At 51.9% G+C, this 21442-nt stretch overlaps 1 protein-coding gene across 2 annotated transcripts in view; it reads left to right on the plus strand.

Annotated features, from left to right (window-relative positions):
* Positions 1-21386, plus strand: part of LMF1 (lipase maturation factor 1) — a 151076-nt gene extending 129690 nt beyond the window's left edge. For both annotated transcript variants that reach the window (XM_039560132.1, XM_039560131.1), the window contains 5 exons: positions 448-616; positions 3440-3593; positions 6042-6225; positions 14229-14341; positions 20724-21386. In XM_039560132.1, coding sequence (XP_039416066.1) covers positions 448-616; positions 3440-3593; positions 6042-6225; positions 14229-14341; positions 20724-20898 — 795 coding nt within the window. In that variant the 3' untranslated portion in view covers positions 20899-21386. The remainder of the gene's footprint in view (positions 1-447; positions 617-3439; positions 3594-6041; positions 6226-14228; positions 14342-20723) is intronic.
* Positions 21387-21442: the final 56 nt, after the last annotated feature.

Below are 21442 nucleotides of genomic sequence, written 5' to 3' on the forward strand. Positions count from 1 at the left end.
ACGGCCAACAAAAGCTAAAATTGAACCAAAATAACGCCTCTTAAAATGCACACTTCTATATTTAATGCTGCTCTTTCATTAGAAGTTCCAAGATTTCCTCCTGAAGGGTTTCAGGAGCGTTGCTGTCACGGATCCCTCGGAATAAGCAGGAAGTGGGTGATTCCTGTGGGAGCACTGTGGAAATCGGGTCGCTGTGGAAATCGGGTCGCTGTGGAAATCGAGTCACTGTGGAAATCGAGTCTCTCTATCCCCTGGCTGATCCCTCGTGGGCAGAGCTCACACTGTGAACCAGGGGGACACATTTGGGCTGGAGCCTGGGCTCCAGGAAGGTTTTGCCATCCTGGAAATCCAGCGAGGTCTGCGTTGGGATGCTAAAATCCATCACCGCGCGTTTTTGTTGGCATTTAAGGAGATCCAACGCTCTCTGCTTCCTTGTTTCCTGTTTAGGTGCTCCTGATCATAAGTGGGAACCTGAGTTTCCTGAACTGGCTGACCATGGTGCCCAGCATCGCCTGCTTTGACGATGCCAGCCTGGGGCTGCTCTTCGGCTCCCGGCTGAGGGAACGGGTGGCGCGGATGCAGCTCCTGGGGCCGGAGGGGGAGAGGCTTTCCCTGGGTGAGTTATTCCCAGAGAGGGAGAAGTTGGGATTTTGGTGTGCTTGGCTCCAAAGCTTTCATCTTCAAACCAAAGCTCTGCTCCTCTGTGGGCAGAGGGTGCCTGCACCTCACAGTGTGAAGCTGGGGGTTGTCCATGAGGGTCTGTGGGACATTGCTGGAGGGGGGGACGTTGCCATGGGGACGTGGCTTCTGGGACGTGTCCTCTGCAGGACCAATGTCACAGCAAATCCAGGCAGTTGCAGCTCTGGAAAGTCAGTGCTTGCTCTGCCCCCAGCGACTCAAACGCAAAATAAGAATGTGGAGTTGTACAGTTCACCTTAGGGTTTTGTTTTGAACTTGTTTGTTAATTTTGGCTGTTCAAAGACAAGGATGAAACACCCAGTGCAGCTTGAGGTGGGCTTGGAAGCTGGGTTCTCACATTGGCTCTCTTTCATGGTGTGATGAAGAGAAGGCTCCAAGGAGACCTCAGAGCCCCTTTCAGTTCCTAAAGGGGCACCAGGAGAGCTGGAGAGGGACTGGGGACAAGGGATGGAGGGACAGGACACAGGGAATGGCTTCACATTAACAGAGATCAGCGATAGATGGGATATTGGGAAGGAACTGTTCCCTGTGAGGGTCCTGGCACAGGGTGCCCAGAGAAGCTGGGGCTGCCCCTGGATCCCTGGGAGTGTCCAAGGCCAGGTTGGATGGGGCTTGGAGCAGCCTGGGATAGTGGGAGGAGCAGCTGCTGGTGGCCACCACTGGTGGTGTGGCCACCATCGAGGTGGGGAGGGAATTGCCCAGGACAGGGAGGAGGAGAACTCCTGTTCGTACCATGAATATGAAAAAGCAAATACAAGGGGGGTTAAGACTGGAAAAAAGGGCTCGAGGTGGCTGATTTCCCCTTCCAGAGGCAGTTTCCAAGCAGCCCTGATCCAGGAGAAGCAGCACTGGGATGTTTCTCATGAGGCTGCGTAGCAGATGGAGAGTGGTGTTTGCAGCATTTTTATAAACCGCATATAAGCAACAAATTGCCTGTAATATCAACAACAATCACAGCTGCTGGGGTTAAATATCCCAAACATCTGTCAGAGGAAGGAAAAATGTCAACAAGAGGCAGCATCTGTCTCCAGTCTTTTCTACCAAGAAGCAGTTTATTAACCAAAAATGGGAGTTCCAGCCATGCAGCTTCAGTAAACCTGGTGTCTTTTATTTCACATATTTTGCTGGAATAAATCTTTATTGGCTTTTCCTCTCATGGAGCTTTGCTTTAGAGCCTGTGAAAGTCTCAGACTTTTCCTACCAACTCCATTTATGCCTCCAATCCCAAACAACACTGAGGCTGCACCTTTTTTTTGGGAGGAAAAGCCAAAGGGAGTCCCTGTGAGGGGGAGGCAGATCCTGTTTTGAGGAACTTGCACCTTTTCTGTGATGCTGTCCAGAGAGTCTGAGCCAGGGTGTCCAAGCAAGGACATCATCCATCCATCCATCCATCCATCCATCCATCCATCCATCCATCCATCCATCCCACTCTGGGTGTAGCCATGCCCCACCCTCAGAAGGGGTGGGGTATCTCTAATATCCCAGGAATTTGAATTCCTGCGTATTTTCTCTGCTAAGGAAGCAGGGGCTATTGAGCTGGTGCTGATGGGTGCCAGGAGGCTCAGAGGAACCCTCAGCCCTGGGCCACCAGAGCAGAAGACAGGAGGGTCCCCAGCCGTGTCCTGCTCATGACCTGATTTTGTGAGGCCACATCCTTGAAGTGTGTGTTTGACTCCTACTGAGGCCTCCACTTCCCATCCAGATCCCACTGGCTCCTGTCCCCAAGTTTTGCTCCATCTTTGCCATCTAGGTTATTTTTTTCCCTGAATTAACTCCTTTTTCTCTCAGATTGAGCAGCTGTGACCCCAAGGGCCTGGAGACAGGATGAGAATCACCCCTGCTGAAGGATGAGCAGTCCCTGCATGGCCATGGACTGCTGAGGAGCCAAGTGGGGGCTCTGTGCCTGTGCCTGCCCTTGAATTACAGGGGAAGAAGTTCAGCCCATCTAAAAAAACCCCCAAAAATGCCCCAAAACCTCATACACAGCAGCACAGGGGGCGAGGATAGGCCCGATTCAAATGATTCTCCAGAAATGTTCTCAGACTAAACAATTATTAATAGCTTCTGAGAGAGGTTCAAATAAACATCCCTCTCCTGCAGAGATAAGGGGAAAGCTCCACGCAATTGCTTTGAATCTGATCCTTTGGCTGTTAATGTTAAATAAATTGAAAAGGGCCATGAGGGAAGCAGCCCCTCGGGGGTCACCTCTGCTTATTTGTCTGATCGTGGCGGTGTCTGCCCGGCCTGGGATCCAGCCCAGCCCCGTGCTGCTCCTGCAAACCCCATCCCAGAGCACTGGCAGAGCAACACACATCTCCTCCAGGAATGGTGGGGAACAGGCATTTTGCAGAAGGAAAAGCCCTCAGGATGGGGAGAGCGTGGGGCAGCAGGAGGAGGCAGGAGCGGCCCCAGGACTCCAGGCCCAGCTCCCAGAGCAGGAGGCTGATCCTGAGCAAGGTGCAAGTGCCAGCTGTGGTTTTTCCCCTGTATTAAAGCCATGATTAATGTCACATTTTAGACATTTTTTCCTTTTAGCCCTTGCTCAGACTATTTAGAGAAAGGCAGATCCCAGCAGCGATAGCGGCCCGTGGCAAGGTCGGGGTGATTACAGTGGGGTTTTGTCAGTGGTGGGGCCGGCACGGGGGGCCCTGGGAATGGGAATGGGAATGGGAATGGGAATGGGAATGGGAGCAGAGCAGTGAAATCACCTCCCTCTGTTCTGGTTTTGTGTCCCCCACAGGCTCCTGTGTCCGCAGAGTGCTGAACATCTCCTTGGGCCTCCTGATCATCTACCTCAGCATCCCGGTGGTGCTGAACCTGCTCAACTCCAGACAGGTCATGAACACCTCGTTCAACCCCCTCAGAATCGTCAACACCTACGGAGCCTTTGGGAGGTACAGGGGCTTTAATGGCACATCCCAGACCTCTGCCCAGGGTATTCCAGAGCCAGACATTCTGTGTGCCTTAAACCTAACCAGAAATCCTTCCGGTAGACCTGGAATACGAAGGAGATGGAGAAAAGGAGCAGGTTTCTTTCCCACTGAATTTATTTTCTTTGACATTTTTCTTTGACCTCTTTTCTTTCTCAGTTAGCTCATTCTGTCATTCTGTCTGTTCTAGGCTTGGAGTATCTGTTCATGAGAGAGATGGAGAAAAGGAGCAGGTTTCTTTCCCACTGAATTTATTTTCTCTGAGCTGTTTATGAGTCACCTCATTCCATCAACATAGCAAATGTAAGAGCAGGATGAAAATATCCATAGGAGAGTTCATCCAGTGGATAGACTTCACCCTCCCCAGCCCTCTTTATTTCTGCTGAGCTTCTCTTCCCCTGCACTCCTTTGCTCTCCCTCCTGGAAACATCCACAGCAGCTCTTGGTAGCAGATTTTAGGCCAACAAAAGGAAGTGCTTTTTCCGTCTTGGGGAATTCATTGCTCCAGGAATGGAGACCAAAGTAGGAATGGCCTCAAAAGAGAAGATTTGAGAGGACAGGGCCATCAGCAGCTCAAGGCTGCAAGGTGGGATGGACAAGGGAAGCATCTCCAGCTGTGTTTGGAAACACACTGGTTTGGGCTGGGTTTTAAGGATCCAAATCTGGTTTTCTGGGGGACTAAAGCTTAGGTGAGCCATGGCTGGGCTCAGCATAACCCCTCTCATGTGCTGTCCATCCCAGCCTCTTCCAGCTGGGAAAATGATGAAAAGCAGAGCTGCATCCTCAGGTTGTTCCAGGGACAACAACAAGGCCGGGCTTCTCTGGAGGCTTTGCCACCACCTGCTCAGGGTGACCATGGGATGTTCTCCAGAGCTCTGGGATGGGCTCTGGATGAGGCCCCAGAGGAGAAGCCAGCAGTAAATAAATACATTTTGCAGAAGGTGAAGCAGTTTGGCTGTCAAAGGCCCAGCGGGGCGGGTGGTGAAGAGGAGGAACGAGTTCCACCACAAGCACTGGAGATGCTGAGGACTCATCAAATGAATATCATCTTTTCCTCAGTTTTTCAAATCACAGACATTTCTGTGGACAGAAAAAAATGAGAAAAAAACCATTAAAACCATCAACACTACTTGTGGAAAATGCCAACATTTCCTCTTTTTTTTTGAGAGAGAGAAATAACCCCAGAAGCTCTTTGAAGGCTGGAGTGGTGAAGCTCCAGGAGATTGTTTTCTTTGGGTTGTTGTTCTTTTTCTTCTTCGGTCTTTGGTTTCTGTTTCAACAGTTACCAGACCCTACAGAGCATGTGCTGCAATGCTGCTGTAAGATGTTTGTAATTCCAGCCTATGTAAACCAATAAAAAGAGGATTGCAGCTTATAATGAATCTCCAATGATGTGAAACCTGACAGGTTTTGAATCACACAGTAGGACCGTGCTTTTATTGGTAATTTGGTGTCCCTGATTTACAGAGTGCTCCTAAGCCTTGGGCAGCCAGCCACAGCTCATAACTCAGCCCAGGGGATAATATGGAACTTGGCTGGAGAATCCAGAGATCTCCTAAATGGAGGGAGCAATTATAAGAGGAGATAGTCAGCATTCCTTGGGTTGGGAGCATCTCTCCGTGGAAGCCATCGGGGCAGAAGGTGGAGGTGGTGTGTTCCCAAACTTTCAGTTTCTTGGGTTGGAGGAGGCAAAATCAAAGTAGAAAAAAAATCAAAAGGGTGTTGGCAGCTGGAGAAATTTGTCAGGCAGGTTTCTGTAGCTCCGTGTTCCTCATGGAAGGCAGCTCCTTGGAGCAGGTGGGTGTCTCTGGCAGGTCACCCAGGACTCCAGGGTGGTGTTTCCATGGTCTGGAGTTTGCTGTTCCCACTGCTCTGTGCTGGGAGCGCAGCTGAGGCACATGGGATTAGTCATGACCTGCCTCTGTTCCAGAACCACAGACCCACCATTCCGTAGGAATCATCTTTATGGATCAGCCCTCCCTCGGGCTGGAATAGCTGCAGGTGGTAGAAGGAAAGGCATGGAATTTGGCTGTGCTGCTGGAGAGAGGAAAGTCCCAGGATCCAGAGGTTCTCTGGATCTCAGGATCCAACTGTACCTCCAGCTGGGCCAGTGACTCGTGTTCCACGTGGACTCTCATGAACCCAAGCTTTTAGTTGAGATATTGGTGAGACATCCTTCTCCGTGAGGGAGGTGATGCTCTGGCACAGATTCCCAGTGAAGCTGTGGCTGCCCCTGGATCCCTGGAAGTGTCCAAGGCCAGGCTGGATGGGGCTTGGAGCAACCTGGGATAGTGGAAGGTGTTGGCGTTGGAACTGGATGAGCTTTAAGGTCCCTTCCCACCCAAACCAGTCTGGGATTTTATGATTTTCCATGACTTGAGACAAATAATAACATCCCGTTGTATCCCACAGCATCACCAAGGAGAGGACAGAAGTCATCCTTCAGGGAACAGCCAGCCTGGATCCCAATGATCCCACTGCAGTCTGGGAGGAGTTCGAGTTCAAGTGCAAGCCGGGGGACTTGAGGAGGAGGCCGTGCCTCATCTCCCCCTACCACTATCGCCTCGACTGGCTCATGTGGTTTGCTGCCTTCCAGGTAGGTGCCTTTGAAAGCTTGGGCCTTCCTTGACCAGGAAAAACAAACTATATGGATTTACTACGTGTTGGGATCAGGGGGGAATGTTGGAAGCCGTGGCTAAGTTCATTATGTTAAAAAAAAAAGCAAGAACAAAGGTTGTGTTCCTAAAGGATTGTGCTACTGTAATGAAACTTTTGGCAATTTGATGTGAGGTTTTTTAAGGGTTTCTTAGCAATACCAAGAATCGCTGTCAGGGACACCCCTGGGGACAGCAGCTCTCGTTCCCTACCTGCCCACACATGGACATTGGTCCCTCCACATGTATTCCTCACGTGGTACCAGCAAACAGGTGACAGCCAGAAATTAAATAAGGGGGGGGAACCATGAAATGTTAATTCTTGCTTAGCTTAGTCTGCAAATCTTACCCACATGATGTGGGCTGGGTTTTACAAAACTGACTGACAGCAGTGGTGTGAGGCAAACCCATGTCAGAGTATCCCAGGCTTTTCTCTTTGTCCCTGCATCCTCCCCTGGAATATCTTCTTCCCTCTGCCCCAAACTCCTGTGTTTGCTTTCCCTGTGGCATTTTCATTTCAGCGCCTTTGGGATTCCTGGGCCATGACATCAGGCCACGGTTGGATATTTACCCCACTAGTTTGTGTGTGCTGGAATTTCATTTAATCTGCATTAGGTCTGCTTATCCCTCAGGAAAACCACAGCCAAGGTCCAAACTCCAGCCAGGAGCAGTGCCTGGAACTGGGGAATGGTGCAGGGGGTGGATGGAGCTGGTGGTTGAAGTCAGGCTGTGTTTTGGGAGGGCTCTGGGTGCGGAGAAATCAGCTCTCCCAGGCAGAAGTTGTTTCTGAGGTGAGAAGAAGGCTCTGCCCAGGGCAGAAATGTCCTGAAGGTTTAAAATAAAAGGGATTTGAGTTTTAAAGCTGAAGAGGATGGGACACAGGTCCTGCTGTGCAGAGCAGAGTGTGGGCCCTGCCGAGGGATGCTGGAGCCAGGTGCTGGTGTACCCGTGAGGAGGAAGAGGAAATAACTCAGCCTCTTTGCATCTTTATTGTTAAATTCGTTATTATTGGTGTTTATTTCATTATTTGTAGTGTTTAATTCATTATTTTTAGTGTTTCATTCACTGAAAGCTTCCCCCAAGTGTTCCCGTTCACCTGTTGGAGTGTTGGTCTCTTGAGGTGTGTCCACAGCAGCTAATTAGCAGTAATTATTGTTGGGGGTCTCTGTGCACAGGCAGGGGGAGGTGCATCCCTCCCACGGAGTGGATCTGTCACCCTGGATCCCATCTGTCACCTCCCACTACTGCAGTAGCACCCTCTGGAATGGGTCTGGTGCTCCTTCCCAGCCATCCCACTGCAGCATTCCCACATCCCTCCTGCCACTGGGACTTTCCATGGCTCCCCCAGCACACACAGAAATCTCCATGGAGCAATTTCAGATCCTGCTTAGAAGAGCTGTTAACAAAAGGAGGAAAAAAACCCTCTGGAAAGTGGGAAGTGGGGATGACTCGTGGAAAACAGTGGGAAGGCAAGTTGCCTGGGCACGGCAGTGAGCCCTGGATGCTCAGGCATGTAAATACCTGCTTAAGCATGGAAGTAAATCCCGTTTGGAATGGCCTCTGGTCAGTTGGAGCCCTGAGAGCTGCAGATCTGCTGCCAGCTGCCCTCCCTGGGCAGCTCCTGCACAGCCGGAGAAGTCCCTGGGTGTTGTTTAGACTTTGTGTCCCCCAGAGCTGCAGAAAGGATGAGAAGCAGGAGCTGAAAGCCCAGGAGGAGCTTGTGAAGCCAGAGGCGTTGTGCAAAACCCGTGTGGGAGTTTGCAGAGTCCATAAAACCGAGTGAGTTCAGCCTCTGGGTTAGATTTCAGTTGTTTTCAGAAGCTCTGGGTTGTTTCTCTGGCCCCGCTCTCCCAGGGCTGCGTTTGCACTTCCCTGGCAGTGGCCAGGTACAGAGTTGACATTCCCAGCTCTGACAGGCTGTGGAAAAGCCCGGGGCTTGTGGGAAGGATATTTCCCATCCCTTTGTGCTGCTCCTGACAGGCTCCTCTTTGCACCTCATCAGCACCTGACAAATGACGCCTTCCTGCGCTCCGGGATTGCTGCCGAATTTTCCACCTTGGACTGGCTGCAGGATTCACTGGGAAGTTGCCTCCAACCTGGCCTTGGATACTTCCAGGGATCCAGGGGCAGCCCCAGCTTCTCTGAGCACCCTGTGCCAGGGCCTCCCCACCCTTTGAGAAGGGAGGAAATAATGGCTGAAATGGCAGAATATGATTTAATCCCACAAAAGCGAGGTTAAGCATTAGGAATAACTTTCCCCCCCTTGACACTTCCATGTGTTAGTGCAGAAACATCCTGGTTTTACAGGAGCTGGTGACAAACTGTTAAAGGTTTATCTGTGCTCCAGCTACTGATGCCAACCCTCCTGTAATTATTTGACTTCTGGTTAATGCTGGAATTTCAGGAAAAGCCCAGCACTGAGCTGGGCTGGCACAAAATCCATTACAATTTCTGCATTCAGCACCGCTGGTCAATAACAACCAGCAAACAAAATACTGCTCATACTTCTGGGGCTTCGAGTTGGTCAGTTCTGCTGGTGCTGGGATGTCTTGGATTCTACTGAAGTTGGATGTTTATTGCCCCAAAGGTTTGTTGTCCACCAGTGGAAAAGGAAAAATCAAAGGGAAAGGCTTTTCCCTTCCTTATTGTGGCATGAAGGGTATTTATTCTGTTTGAGGACGTCATGGAAGCACAAACATGGTGCTTATCAAATAATACCTGCTCCAAAATAACAAAATATTGCTGCACTCAGATTGGTTTTAAAGCCCAGTGTGTGTTGGATTGTTCCTTGAAGCTGCTCCAAAGGTCTCTGGATGTAAAACCACTGTGGAGCAGCGTTGGGATGCTCTGAGATGCAATGTGTGTTTTCCAGAGATGAGGTTATTTATAAATAACCTTCAGCTGCTTTCCTAAGAGCAGAGAGAGCCTCCAGGGTTGGTGCTGTGAGGTCCTGCCCTGGGTGGTAACAGAGAGTGAGGGAAACTTCAGGTTATGCATGAACTGGAAGAGCTGAGGAGAAGTAACCCCGTTTACAGAGAAGGCAGGTTTGTATTTTTGTAAAATTTGATTCAAGCCTCCTGTTATCTCAGCCTTGCAGCCAGAAGGTGCTTGGAGGGAAAAGCTCCCCGGAGGAGGAGGAGGTGTGAGTGTCATAATCAAACCTCAGCCTCGTGCTCCCTGTACCCAGCTCAGCCTTTTCCATTTCCTTTCTTCCCCCTTCTCCAAACACAGGCCTCAGCTCACTTCCATTTTCCATTGCAGCATTCTGGTCCGTGTGCAGCAGGGAAGGCTTTGCTTTCCTCCTTTTCACCGGGATTATTGTCTCCCTGTGATTGTGAAGAATTCCACAGGCTGGCTCACAGGCAGCCTCACCTCCAGCAGGAACAGTGCCAGGGAAGTGCCCAGAATCCCAAACCAGCCCGATATCCTATCGTGCCATGGGCTGGATAAATACAGAGTGAGACCTTGTCCATGCAAGGAGTGATTCCTGCCCACAGTGGCCACTGTGTGTCCCCCGCTCTGGAACAAAGGGACTTTTCTTCCCCGAGCCAGAGGTGATATGGGAGCTGTGCCAGGTGCACCCTTTCCCTGGATAGGTGGGATCGAGGAGCTGGCTCCCGAAGTCTTGCTCTGCTCTCTCATGCAGCCTTTCATTCCTGCCTCCTTCAGGGAGCAGCTGCTTTCCCAAGGATTTTCTGAGGGATGGCTTTTAGTGAGTAACGTTGGGCTGGAGACACGGCTTTTTGGGAAACTAATAGAAAAAGGGGATGAAATTAGGAAGAAATTCCTCCCTCTGAGGGCAGAGAGGCCCTGGCACAGGCTCCCAGAGGAGCTGTGGCTGCCCCTGGATCCCTGGAAGTGCCCAAGACCAGGTTGGACGGGGCTTGGAGCAACCTGGGATGGTGAAAGGTGTCCCTGCCCATGGAACTGGATGAGCTTTAAGGTCCCTTCCAACCCAAACCATTCCATGATTCCGTGTGGGTATTGGAGATAATGAGAATGGACCCTCCTTGGATAAGCTGCTTGGAGAGCAGGATGGTAACGAGTGATGGTGAGCTGCAATTACATAAAACAACAAAGGGGGGCATTAACTGTGGCCTCCTTTCTCTGGGACAGGGATTGTTTCTCCTGATAGCTCAAGTTCCCTAAACAGCAACAGTTGAAGGTGCTTAACTCCAGCAGTGCAAGCAGCAGCGTGGATACAGGGTGAGGATGCCCAGGATGGTGAAATTCCATGGTGGAATTCCCGTGTTACATCCACAGTGGGTCGGCAGTGACACAAAAAACACCCCTCACACCATAACACGGGAAATGGAACCTGCCCTGCCCCTCTGGCAGCCACTGACTCCGATGTGAAACCACTCAGGGCTCCCAACCACGTGAAATAATAACCCCGGGCTCCCGTGCCAAGTTTCCAGCTGTTCCCACATGTGCATCTCGTCCTGACCTCCTCCTGCGCCCGTGCCAGCCCCGAGATTCCATAAAACACCACACTAATCCCCAGTCCTTTTTCATTAAATGACCAATTAAAGCTAAAGGAAAAGCCTCCTTATTACTATTATTTCAGTTGGGAACATGTTCCCTGTAGCGCTGGGGGGGTTCTGTGGGTTTTTTTGGGATGATAACGTTCCCTTGGCTCTGTTATCAGCAGTTTGGTTGCTACTGTGGCTGCTTTGCTCCGGCTCCTCGCTGGGGCCTGCCTTAGCAGAGCTTTGGGTTTCAATTCTGTGCAGTTATTAAATTCTCCTGGACACAAGCGAATGTGTTCAAGGTGAGAACACCGTGTTTATTCCCTGGAAAAGTGTCGGAGTGGAGAGGTCAGGCAGTGCCAACAGCTGCAGGGAAGCCCCGGGGCAGCGCTGCTCGGGAGGTGGGTGGTGACGCTCAGCTCCTCGGTGTGGCTGGGACGAGGAGCAAAACCCCTTCCCAGAGTGGCATTTGGGGTGAGACTGGTGTGGGAAGATGGGGGGAAGTGTCTGCCCGAGCACTGCACGAGGCTGAAAACCATCAGCAAATCAAAGCTCCTGGGGTCTCAGCACCAAGTGCCCGAAGTTCTTCGTTAGTCCCCTCTGTTGTACCTGAAACGGGATTTTCGGGGCTTCTGGGTGCTTGTACCAGCTGTAGGGACAGCTGAGGATGGTCTGGCTGGAGAGCTGCCCCTCTCACTTCCATGGATCTGCATGGAATGTCCGTGAACACAGAAAGGCTTCAGGGCTGTGTAACTTTGAGACCCCTCAGCTCTGCTCCCCCTGAGCCTTTCTTGAGTTTTGCACTTGGGTTGGCAATGGGGTTTTTGTGTGTTTAGGTCCCTGAATTGCTTTCTGTGCTAAAACAGAAAGAAAACTCAGAAAGGTGAGAAAGGGAAGTGTTTTCCTCCCCCGGGGGGGCTGCACCTCCCCAGGAATGCTCTGGGCAGGGTCAGACAGTGACTGTGCTCCCTGCAGTGGCTGTGTGCTCACTGGTTCCCCAGTAACCCCAGTACAGATGCAGCACGGGCTCTGTGTGGCGTGGGGGAAGCTCTGGCCCCAGTGGAGGGCAGGGGCAGCCGCGGGAGTCGTGATCTGTGTCTTGATGGAGATGGAGCAGCCCAGGGATCCATTGCTGTGCAGGATCAGTCCCGGCTGCTTCTCGTGCTCGTTGCAGATCCAAACCCTAAAGATGACCCCAAAACAGGCCTGCCCACCTGCCAGCAGTGCGTGCATCTAGCCTGGATTCTTTTTTCTGTTATAATTAACCCACTGGATGGTTCAGGCTCTGCCTGTCCTGTTTTGCTCACTCAGAGCTGGCACCATCAGCCGGATCCCTCTGTCCTGATCCAGTTCAGAGCTGGATCCCTCTGGGTCCAGGGACAGAGGAACCCCTTGGAGTGATGCTTCCCTGGGTGCAGCCCACATCTCCTGGACTCTTTTTTGCCCCCCTTTGCCGCGGTATCACTTTGCAGAGTAATGAGTTAAGCAGGGTCGTTAGCGCAGCTCGGCTCCCGCTCCCGGCTCCAGTGAGATCCAAAGCTCCGTGCGGGAAGGGGGGTGGGGGCTGCACCGGCTGGAAATTTCTCACCGCAGACTTCGCTGGGGCCAGACATGTTGTAAATTTTACAAGAAAAACACTTTACAAACCAGAAGTCCAACTCTGGTGCGCACGGAGCTGCTAATTAACAATTTGGAGACCACGGGAGCCGGGGAGCCGATCCCACCTTCCCGGAGCCTCCCGGTTCTCAGTCAGGCTCTGAAGGTTTGGGGGCTTCCGTCAAGCTCCAGCTCGGGGAGTCTGGTGATTCCTGTTTCCATTCTCCTGTTGCTTCCCAGCTTTCACACAGGAACCCTCAAATCTCCCGGGATCTCCTGGAGATGATGTTTAACGTTGTACAGGGCACTGGGATGTCCGCAGAGACTCGGGACACTGAAGGTGTCACTTGTGATCTTTGATCCCTGCAATTGCTGTTGCACCTTTTGGGGGATCCTCTCTCCCAGCCAGCGATTCCCAGGGTGGCACCCACCTTCCCAAATCCCAGCCTGAGCACCTCCAGATCCCGGAGCTGTTGAGGGACACGGAAACTTGGAATGAGTCGCCCATGGGGACACAGCCAGGGATGGGGACAGTGCCAGCTCTCCCTGGGAGATGGGTGAGGTTCGTGTGGCACATCCCACACGATGCCAAGCTCCTGCTTCCAGTGCTCCTTTCCCAGATTGTTGTGTCAGGACCATGGTGGCCTCAGTCCCCTGTCCCTCATGAGAGCCACCCCCTCCTCCTCTGTGTCGGGAGGTGGCACCGGGGGTTGGTGGAGGGGGTGGCAGGCTCAGCACGGGGCTGGTGGGGAGCATCCCTGTCTCCAGCACCCATTGCTGATGGATGAGAGCAGATGGAAGGAGCAGGACGGAAGCAGGCAAGGGGGGAGAGTCATCATTTTGCAGAACTCGTTGGCTGAAATAACTGCGGTTTTCCTCTAACTCGTGATGAGCTGGGGTCAGTAACCCTGCGAGGTGGAGCTGCCCTGCATGGGCCTTTCCACCAGCGCTCGGTGTTTTCCATGGCGTTTCTCTCCCGCTTCCCTTGGCGACGGGAATAACAAACCGGGCCATGAGGGAGCTCTGCAGAGCAGTTTCGCCTCGGGGCTGGGTTTTAGTGAGAGCCCTGCAGGTACAGCTCCCGGGTTTCCCTTTCCCACAGTGTCCCCTGCTGCTTGCACTCAAAAATCCACTCAGGAACTCGCAGAAAAAGCAGGAAAAGAAGAAATCTCAGGGAAGCCCAAGGCACAGGAAGCCTCCATGGGGAAATGTTTTTAGGGAGCCTTAACAAGAGCGAAGAGCAGGATTCCTGCAGGGAGGGAAATCATAGGAGCAGGGAGTATCTCAAGCTGGAAGGGATCCAGAAGGATCATCCAGTCCAGCTCCCTGCTTCCCTCAGGGCTCCCTAAATTCAGAGTCAAACTCTGCCACTGCAGCCTGGGCTGGGGGGCCCAGAGCTGCTCCAGAAGTGGCTCCTTGAGGAAGGAATTTAAAGAGGATGGATCACACAGCAGGAAATAAAGAGGAGACAGGAACTGGGAACAGAGAAGCCACTTTCTTCTGTTTTCCTTTGGATAACACTAGGGAGCCAACCCAAACCCTTTTCCCAAGGGAAAGCAATCTGGATTAAAAAGGATGGTTGGATTATCCACAGAAAATGTGCTGCTGTGGTTCCCCTGTGGGGTTTGCTGCTAAATAAACGGTTTAAATCAAATATTTGGGGGCAGAATTGGCAGTGAGATGAGACAAACCCAGGGAAGCTCTCCCTGCCCTCTGTCTGGACTTCTAGGATCCCATTGGATGTGTTCTGAAACACTGGGAATTTCATCATTTTCCACCCAAATCTGCTGAAATCTCTCCTCAAAAGTCTTTAATCCCAGTAACACCCCAGGAAAAGCCCAGCAGGCCCTAACATTTCGCTTTCTTCTTCCTTCCCCAAGACCTACGAGCAGAACGAATGGATCATCCACCTGGCTGGGAAGCTGCTGGCCCAGGAAGAGGAGACCTTGTCCCTGCTGGCCACGAACCCCTTCGCAGGCAGAGACCCTCCAAGGTAAGCCTGGAGTTATCCCGAGGGAGCTGCAAGCTCCACGTTGTTCCCATCCTGGATGTGCACAGGAGGTCCCTGTTGGAGTTGGGATTTGATGGTGGAATTGAGGGTGGGTTTGATGGACACCAGAGTGCTGCCAGCACCTTGATTCCCCCCTGGAGGGGCCACAGGGACCCTCTGGATGAGCCCATTCCCAGGCAGCTCCATGCAGGGCTCGCTGTTGCTGCTCCTGGCCAGGAATGGTCCCTTCTGCAGTGGCTTCCTGCCCCTCAGCTTTAGGGCTTTTGCCACGGTGTCCTTGTGAGCTCAGCTCAAACCCCACCATTTCCGTGGATCTCCTGGGGCATTTCAAAGACAAAACAGCCCTGCAGGAATTACTGAGTTTGTGGACACTCGTCTTGGAATTGTTTGTGTTTTCAAGGAAGAGACAAAGCCAACATCAGCCAGGGAGAGGCACAGAGGAAAACTTCAAGGTTTTATACAAAAGGAATTTTGTCCCAAAAGCGTCTGTTTTGTTGATGGAGTTATTTTTAGCTGAGAAAACATTTTTGGGGCATTTTGGATCAACTCAAGTCACGTTCTGCTCTTGCTAATGTTTTCCATTCGAGGCTCTGAGGATGCACTGCAAACAGGGATGCAGGTCTGTGTGGAATGAAATTCCCCTTGGATCCTGCTGATGTTTTCCAGCTTTAGGGCAGTGCATCCCCCAAACCTGAGGAGAGGCTCCTTCTCCAGCTGAGGCACGGAAAACTGCCCACTATTACCAAAATGTTTCCTCTGGTAAAAATCACAGAATCCTGGAATGGTTTGGGGTGGGAAGGATCTTAAAGCCCATCCAGTTCCAACCCCAACACCTTCCACTACCCCAGGGTGCTCCAAGCCCTGTCCAGCCTGGCCTTGGACACTTCCAGGGATCCAGGGGCAGCCCCAGCTTCTCTGGGCACCCTGTGCCAGGGCCTGCCCACCCTCACAGGGAGGAGTTTCTTCCCAATATCCCATAACTCTGCCCTCTGTGATGTGGTGGAAGTGTCCCTGCCCTTGACAGGGAGTGGAACTGGATGATTTTTAACCTCCCTTCCATCCCAAACCATCCCTGATCCTGTGATTCTGTGATCCTGGACTGCAATCCCGGCTGAGGGGAAAGTTTGCTGCCAACCTTAGGGAACCCTTCACTCCCACCACAGCCCTGCTCCCTGCAGTAGCCGGGTGGAAAAAAAAACCACCCTAATTTTCCTACCATTATTCCCCCCTCCCTCCACTCTAAAGGGAATTTTGAGACTTAATTATTTTCATTCCCTGCTAGACTAAATAATTAGGGGAAGGGACTGTTTTCCATAAGAACCTTGCGCTCCGTCCTCCACGGAGTTTGTTCTGTTAATGGAAACTCTACACCTTAAATAGCCAAGGGACTTTCAGAATGAGTTAATGCCTTCGAAATGAAATTTCGGAGACCAAAGTTTGGAGGGTTCTTTACAACTCAAAAAATTACAGTATTTTTTCAAGTGTGATAAACTTCAAATGAGAAACAGGTGACTGATTAAAAATGAGGGCATTGTTGAGGGCCCAGCCTGGCTGAGTGGGAAGCTTGGACTTCGAGGCCGGGGATGTTTGGGGAATGTGGATTTCCCAAATATTCTGGGGCAATGGATAGTTCCTAAAAGCCCAGCCCTCATAAATCTGAACGGGAGGGCTTGGGCTGAGAAATTAAGAAGTGTTGAACACACCATGGAAAAGGCTGCAACAATCAAAGAAAGCAAAAATCAGGTTTTGCCCATGGGAGGGGGAAAAAAACCCCAGGTTTTTGGGTCTGTTCGGTGTCTCTGATGTTAAATCATGGTCACTTCAGGATTTTTATTCCAATTAAAGTAGCACTTTGTTGGAAAAGCCCCACCATGGATGTGAAAAGCTGGATTTGTAGTGGTGGTGGTGAGGGAGCTGGTGCTTCCCTTTGGATGCTCCCTGGCTGCAGGAACACGAGGGGAACGTGGCATTTGGAATTCCTTTTTATTGGATTGCCCTTTTATTTCCCATTTTAAAGTGACTGGACTTTATACCTGGGCCGGATTTCCAGGCTGTGTGAGTCCCGTGGATCCTGGCAGAAGGTGTGGGCGTGGGATCCCATATCCCATGGGATCTGTGGGGTCAGCCCAAGCCATGGGAAGAGCTTGGTCATATTTGCACTTCGTAGAAGCCAATTTGGACCCTCCCCAGAGGGATAAAGGTGACTCTGGAGCTGTTGGGAGCAGAGCTGAGAGCAGGCAGGAAGTGGGAATTCCTGGAAAATCCAGGCATCACTGGGGTGCAGGTAGAAATGAATCTCTCAGATATTACCAGAATATTAATTAAATTAATTGAATTAAATTTAAAAATTAAAATTAAAATTAATTAAATTCCATGGTCCTGAAGGGAAGTTTAAGGGATTTGCTTTGGGGGAAGACAACCTCAGCATTTCAGGGAAGGCAGAGCTCATCCCAAGCTGTCAGGATTTCCCCCAGGCTGGGAACTCTGGTTTGCAGCCGCCTCTGGTAGCTGTGGAGCAGGACAGCCCCACATGTCCCATGGCCATGGGATCTCTCTTCCTTGGCAGGGTAAATTCCTGCCTTGGATCCATCTGGAGCCAGGTTTTCTTCCCCCACAGTTTGCTCTGCCCTTGGCTTTGTCCCACCCTCTTGAGCCTCCCTTTCTCACCCATCCAGAGAGGGAAAACCAGAGAGGGAAAACCCCACTGTGCCAATTCCCAAGGGGTTTGGAGGCTCAGCTGCCCGTGGGATGCTCTGGCTCTTCAGGGCCAGACCTTGCAGGAGCCTCGGAATCAGCAGCACTAAAAAACAACCCCACAACTGCTCTGATTCCCCAAATTTGGGCCAAGGTGGATTAATTTATTCTCCCTCCCACCAACAGGGCAAGAACAGCAATGGTGGAGGCTCTGTTACTCTGATGAGTTTGGACTTCCCACCACCTGATTTACAACAGAGCAGGGAACCTCGAGATTAAACACCCCCAAAAAACCCCTTCACCAACCCAAAAAGACACCCATGTTTTGCTTTCTTTCTTTCTTCCCTCTCCCACCCCTCCTTGCCTTGTCAGGCCATTAATTCTAACAGAAACCACCACTGGCTTTTTCCCTGGAACCCCTCAGCTGTTGCAGGGAGACAGCTGCACCCTCTGGAACTAATTACAGCTGTCTGGGAGATTTAGGCCTCCATCCCAACAACTCCAATATTGCTGCTAATTTTTAACACATCCAGTTGGGAGATGTCAGGAGGGGCTGATATACGAGCGACTCCCGAAAGCGCCACGGGGCAGCTGCTCCCGGGCATCTGCTGAGGGGAAAATATTGATTTAAAAAATAATGCTGATTATTTTTAGCCTTTCTGGCCTCCCCCCGAGGCCAGGGCCTTGCCCAGTCCGGTGGGGATGCCCAAAAGTTGGTGGCAGATGGGTCCTTGGGGTGGCTCAGTTCTCCCTCCTCCACCAGCGCTGTTGCCCTCCTGGCACCACTGTGGGATCAGAAGTTGCCCAAAGGGCCCTTTTGTCCCCTTTCCTTGTTGTTGTCACAGCAGAGAGGGTTTTCCACCTCCTGGAAGAGTCCTTGGAATGCCATCCAGTCCCACCCTTGCCATGGGCAGGGATATCCTCCACTGGACCTGTCCAACCTGGCCGTGGACACTTCCAGGATGGAGCAGCCACAGCTTCTCTGGGAATCTGTGCCAGGGCCTCCCCACCCTCACAGGGAGGAATTCCTTCCCAATATCCCATCTAAATCCTTCAGTTTAAAACCATTTTGTAATGGGAGCTGGTGCCAGTTGCTTCCCAGGGAGCCAGGAGGAGCTGCCAGCTCGTGTTTGCTCAGTAAATCCTGGGAAACTGCTGGTGGCTGGGATCATCCTTCCCGACCTTTCCGTGTCTCCTCTGACCCACAAATCTTGCTGATCCTTCTCCGAGTAGCTGTCACCACCTGGGACATCCTGGTGAGGTCAGGCAGCTCCTTCATGGCCTTCCCAAAGCTGTTCCCGTTTCTCCAGAGCAGGAATCGGGGAATCTCCTGCAGGTTCAGTTTCCAGCATCAGGGAGACTCCAAGACCTGTGGATCCCTTCCAGCAGCCAGGAGATCTTTGGGGGAGCCCCAAAACTGCCCAAACCCTGTGAGCCCTGGAGCGATGGACTTGAGGGTGTCAGTTTGTAGCACCTTCCCTCCCTGAATCCCAGGAAGAAGGAGCAGGACCAGCACTGGAAGAGCTGGGAAATCCCATAATTCCAGGATTGAGGCACCCAGGCAGGTTATAAACACTGGCAGAGCTTGTAAACTCTGTGAGCCCTGAAATGAGGGGCTCCAGTGGGTATTAAACGCTGCAGCTTTCACATCCTGAGCCTGGCAAGAAAATATTCCCCTGGGTTCCAGGTTTTCCCTCTTTCTCACATTTATTTGGGAATATATGGAGATGGATCCCTCTTGGGAGATGCTCTGCAGTCGCTTAGTGAAGGACAAACCCTGAAGCACCAGAGTGGCAGGTGGAGGGATGTGTGGAGCAGGAGAGGGACTGCCATAAAATCAGCCTTTGAAGCATCTGTGGGAGGTGGATCCGGGTTTGGAGGTGGATGTGTTTTGGGAATTCCAGAAAGCAGCCAGGCAGCACAGTTTGGAAATCTCCAACCATCCTGGAGAGGAACCTGTGGCTACCTGGAACCTCAGGGACGTGGCTGTTCAGTAACACTCCAGTTATTAACAGGAATTTTGTGCTCCTGCAAAGGAAACCCTGTGGGAAAAACACTTCAGCCTTTGTTTGGCTTTTCCCAGCCTCAGAAAACAGGGGAAAGAGGGACTGCAGGAATGGCCCTGGCTGTAATGAAGGTGGCAGCTGCAGGGCAGTGTTTGTGGGCATGAGATGCAGGTTTGCACTCCCCAAATTCCACTCAGGGCCCCTTTTCCCATTTATCTTCCTTCATCCTCAGAGGGGAAACATGGAGGTCATCAAATCATGGAATCATGGAACGGTTTGGGATGGAAGGGACCTTAAAGCCCATCTCATTCCACCCCCTGCCATGGGCAGGGACACCTTCCACCGTCCCAGGGTGCTCCAAGCCCCATCCAACCTGGCCTTGGACACTTCCAGGGATGGGGCAGCCACAGCTGCCCTGGAAAACGTGATGAGTGTGATGAACACAGAATCCAGGATCATTGAGGCTGGAAAAGGCCTCCAAGTCCATCAAGTCCCATCTGTGCCCGATCCCCACCTGGTCACCAGCCAGAGCACCGAGTGCCACATCCAGGTGTTCCTTGGACACCTCCAAGGATGGAGACTCCAAACTTCCCTGGGGTTTTCCCATGTTTTTGTAGGAGAATCATTCCTGTCGTGCTCTCCTGGCTACCAGCAGGATTGAAACGGAGCTGTTGGGCTGTGCTGGCAGAACCCTTGAACTGGGTGCAGCTTTCCCCATGCCCTGCCCTCTGCCCTGCTCCCCAAAGCCGAGCGCTGATGGCAAATCCATCGGAGCCGTCCCTAATTATTTCAGCAGCAGGAAGGGCCTTCCCGGCTGCTCCAGGGATCCCACAGCTGCGGTGCCCTGCTCAGTAGCAGGGTCTGTATTTTCCTAGCGGAGCAGAGCAGCTTTAAATGAGCACTGACACGACTTTGACAGTTTTATTTTGTGGGTATTTTATGGACTCGCCCGGCGACGCCGGCGATGCTCCCAGCAAAGGCGGCGCGGGCGCCGCTCCGGCCCTTGTCAGCATGTCCTACATCAAGGGGGACAAACCCCCCGGATCCAGCAGCATGGGCAGCTCCCAGAGTGTTTCCCGACACTGATGAATGTTTCTTTCTGCACTGCTTTCAAACCTCCTTTGCTGTCAGCTCCCGGAGCAGCCGGAAAACAGATGCGCTCAGAGTCGCGCTAGCGGAGCGGCCGCTGGCTGGGGCGGGGGGTGCTGGGGGAGTCAGACTCCCTACTCCAAAATATCCAGGCAGAAATACTCCAGGATGGCTCTCAGAAAGGAAAAAATCTTATTATTCCTGCTTTTATTATTATTCTTTCATACTTAGCTGTGGAAAGGTGTGAGGAGTGCTCAGGGCAGGGGTGTTAAAGCTCCTCTGCTCCTGCATCATTCCCGAGGCACATCTGGATGCCATCATTCCTGAATGGCATCAAGAGGAGCCTGGGAGCTTCCCAAAGCTTTCCCAATGTCGCTGCTGCCGGCTGTGGGCATCGCAAGGATGGATGGATGAAAGGATGAAGTACTGGGATGTGGAGCCAGCCTGAGCCCCTCGAGCTCATTTCTCCATTCAGAAAGGCTCAAAAACTCCAATGCCAAGGGAATAAAAACATGGTCCAAGCCTCTTCCCAGGAGTCACGCCAAGGCCTGAGCTCCTGTTTTTGTCTCCCACAGGTGGATCCGGGGGGAACACTTCAAGTACAAGTTCAGCCAGCCCGGGGGGAAGCACGCCAGCGACGGGAGGTGGTGGATCCGGAAGAGGATCGGCCCCTACTTCCCCCCTGTCAACCTGCAGGGCCTTAGGAAGTTCTTCAAGGACAGGAATTGGCCCTATCCCGTGCGGGACTGAGGGAAAAAGCCAGCCAGGACAAGAGGGACCAGCTGGGAAGAGGGAGAACGGGCAGCTCCCTTGCAAACACCTCCTGCCTCTCTATTTTTTATCCATATCCTTGTTCACAGCTGTTTTCTAGAGGATTCCCAGCCAGTTTGCCCACTTGCTTTGTGAGCTGCTTTTTCTCACCTCAGTGACTGATTTCTTTTGCCAGGCTGCTCCGATCAGGAATTGTCACCTCTGGAATTGGGCAAAAGGCAAGCAAAGAGCCATGACTGGTTTGGGGGGAGGTGCTGGTGTTGCCAAAAGCAGCTGAATGTGGGTTTGAAACAAAAACAGGGGAAAACAAACCAGGAGGGATCTCTGTGGCTGTGTGGGCTGCGGATGCAGGCACAGGAATGCCCTTTTCCATGTTTTTCCCACCTTTTTGACCACATGTACTCAATGGGCAGCACCAGGAGCGCGTTCCTGGAAAGGGATTAAAGCGAACAGTTCTGGCATAACCAGCGGGAGCTCCCCTGGGTTTTTATTTTTCCTGGAAGTGCTAAAAAGGGAAAAAAAG

Source organism: Corvus cornix, chromosome 14 (assembly GCF_000738735.6).
Source record: "Corvus cornix cornix isolate S_Up_H32 chromosome 14, ASM73873v5, whole genome shotgun sequence".
In the NCBI taxonomy this organism is placed as follows: Eukaryota; Metazoa; Chordata; class Aves; order Passeriformes; family Corvidae; genus Corvus; species Corvus cornix.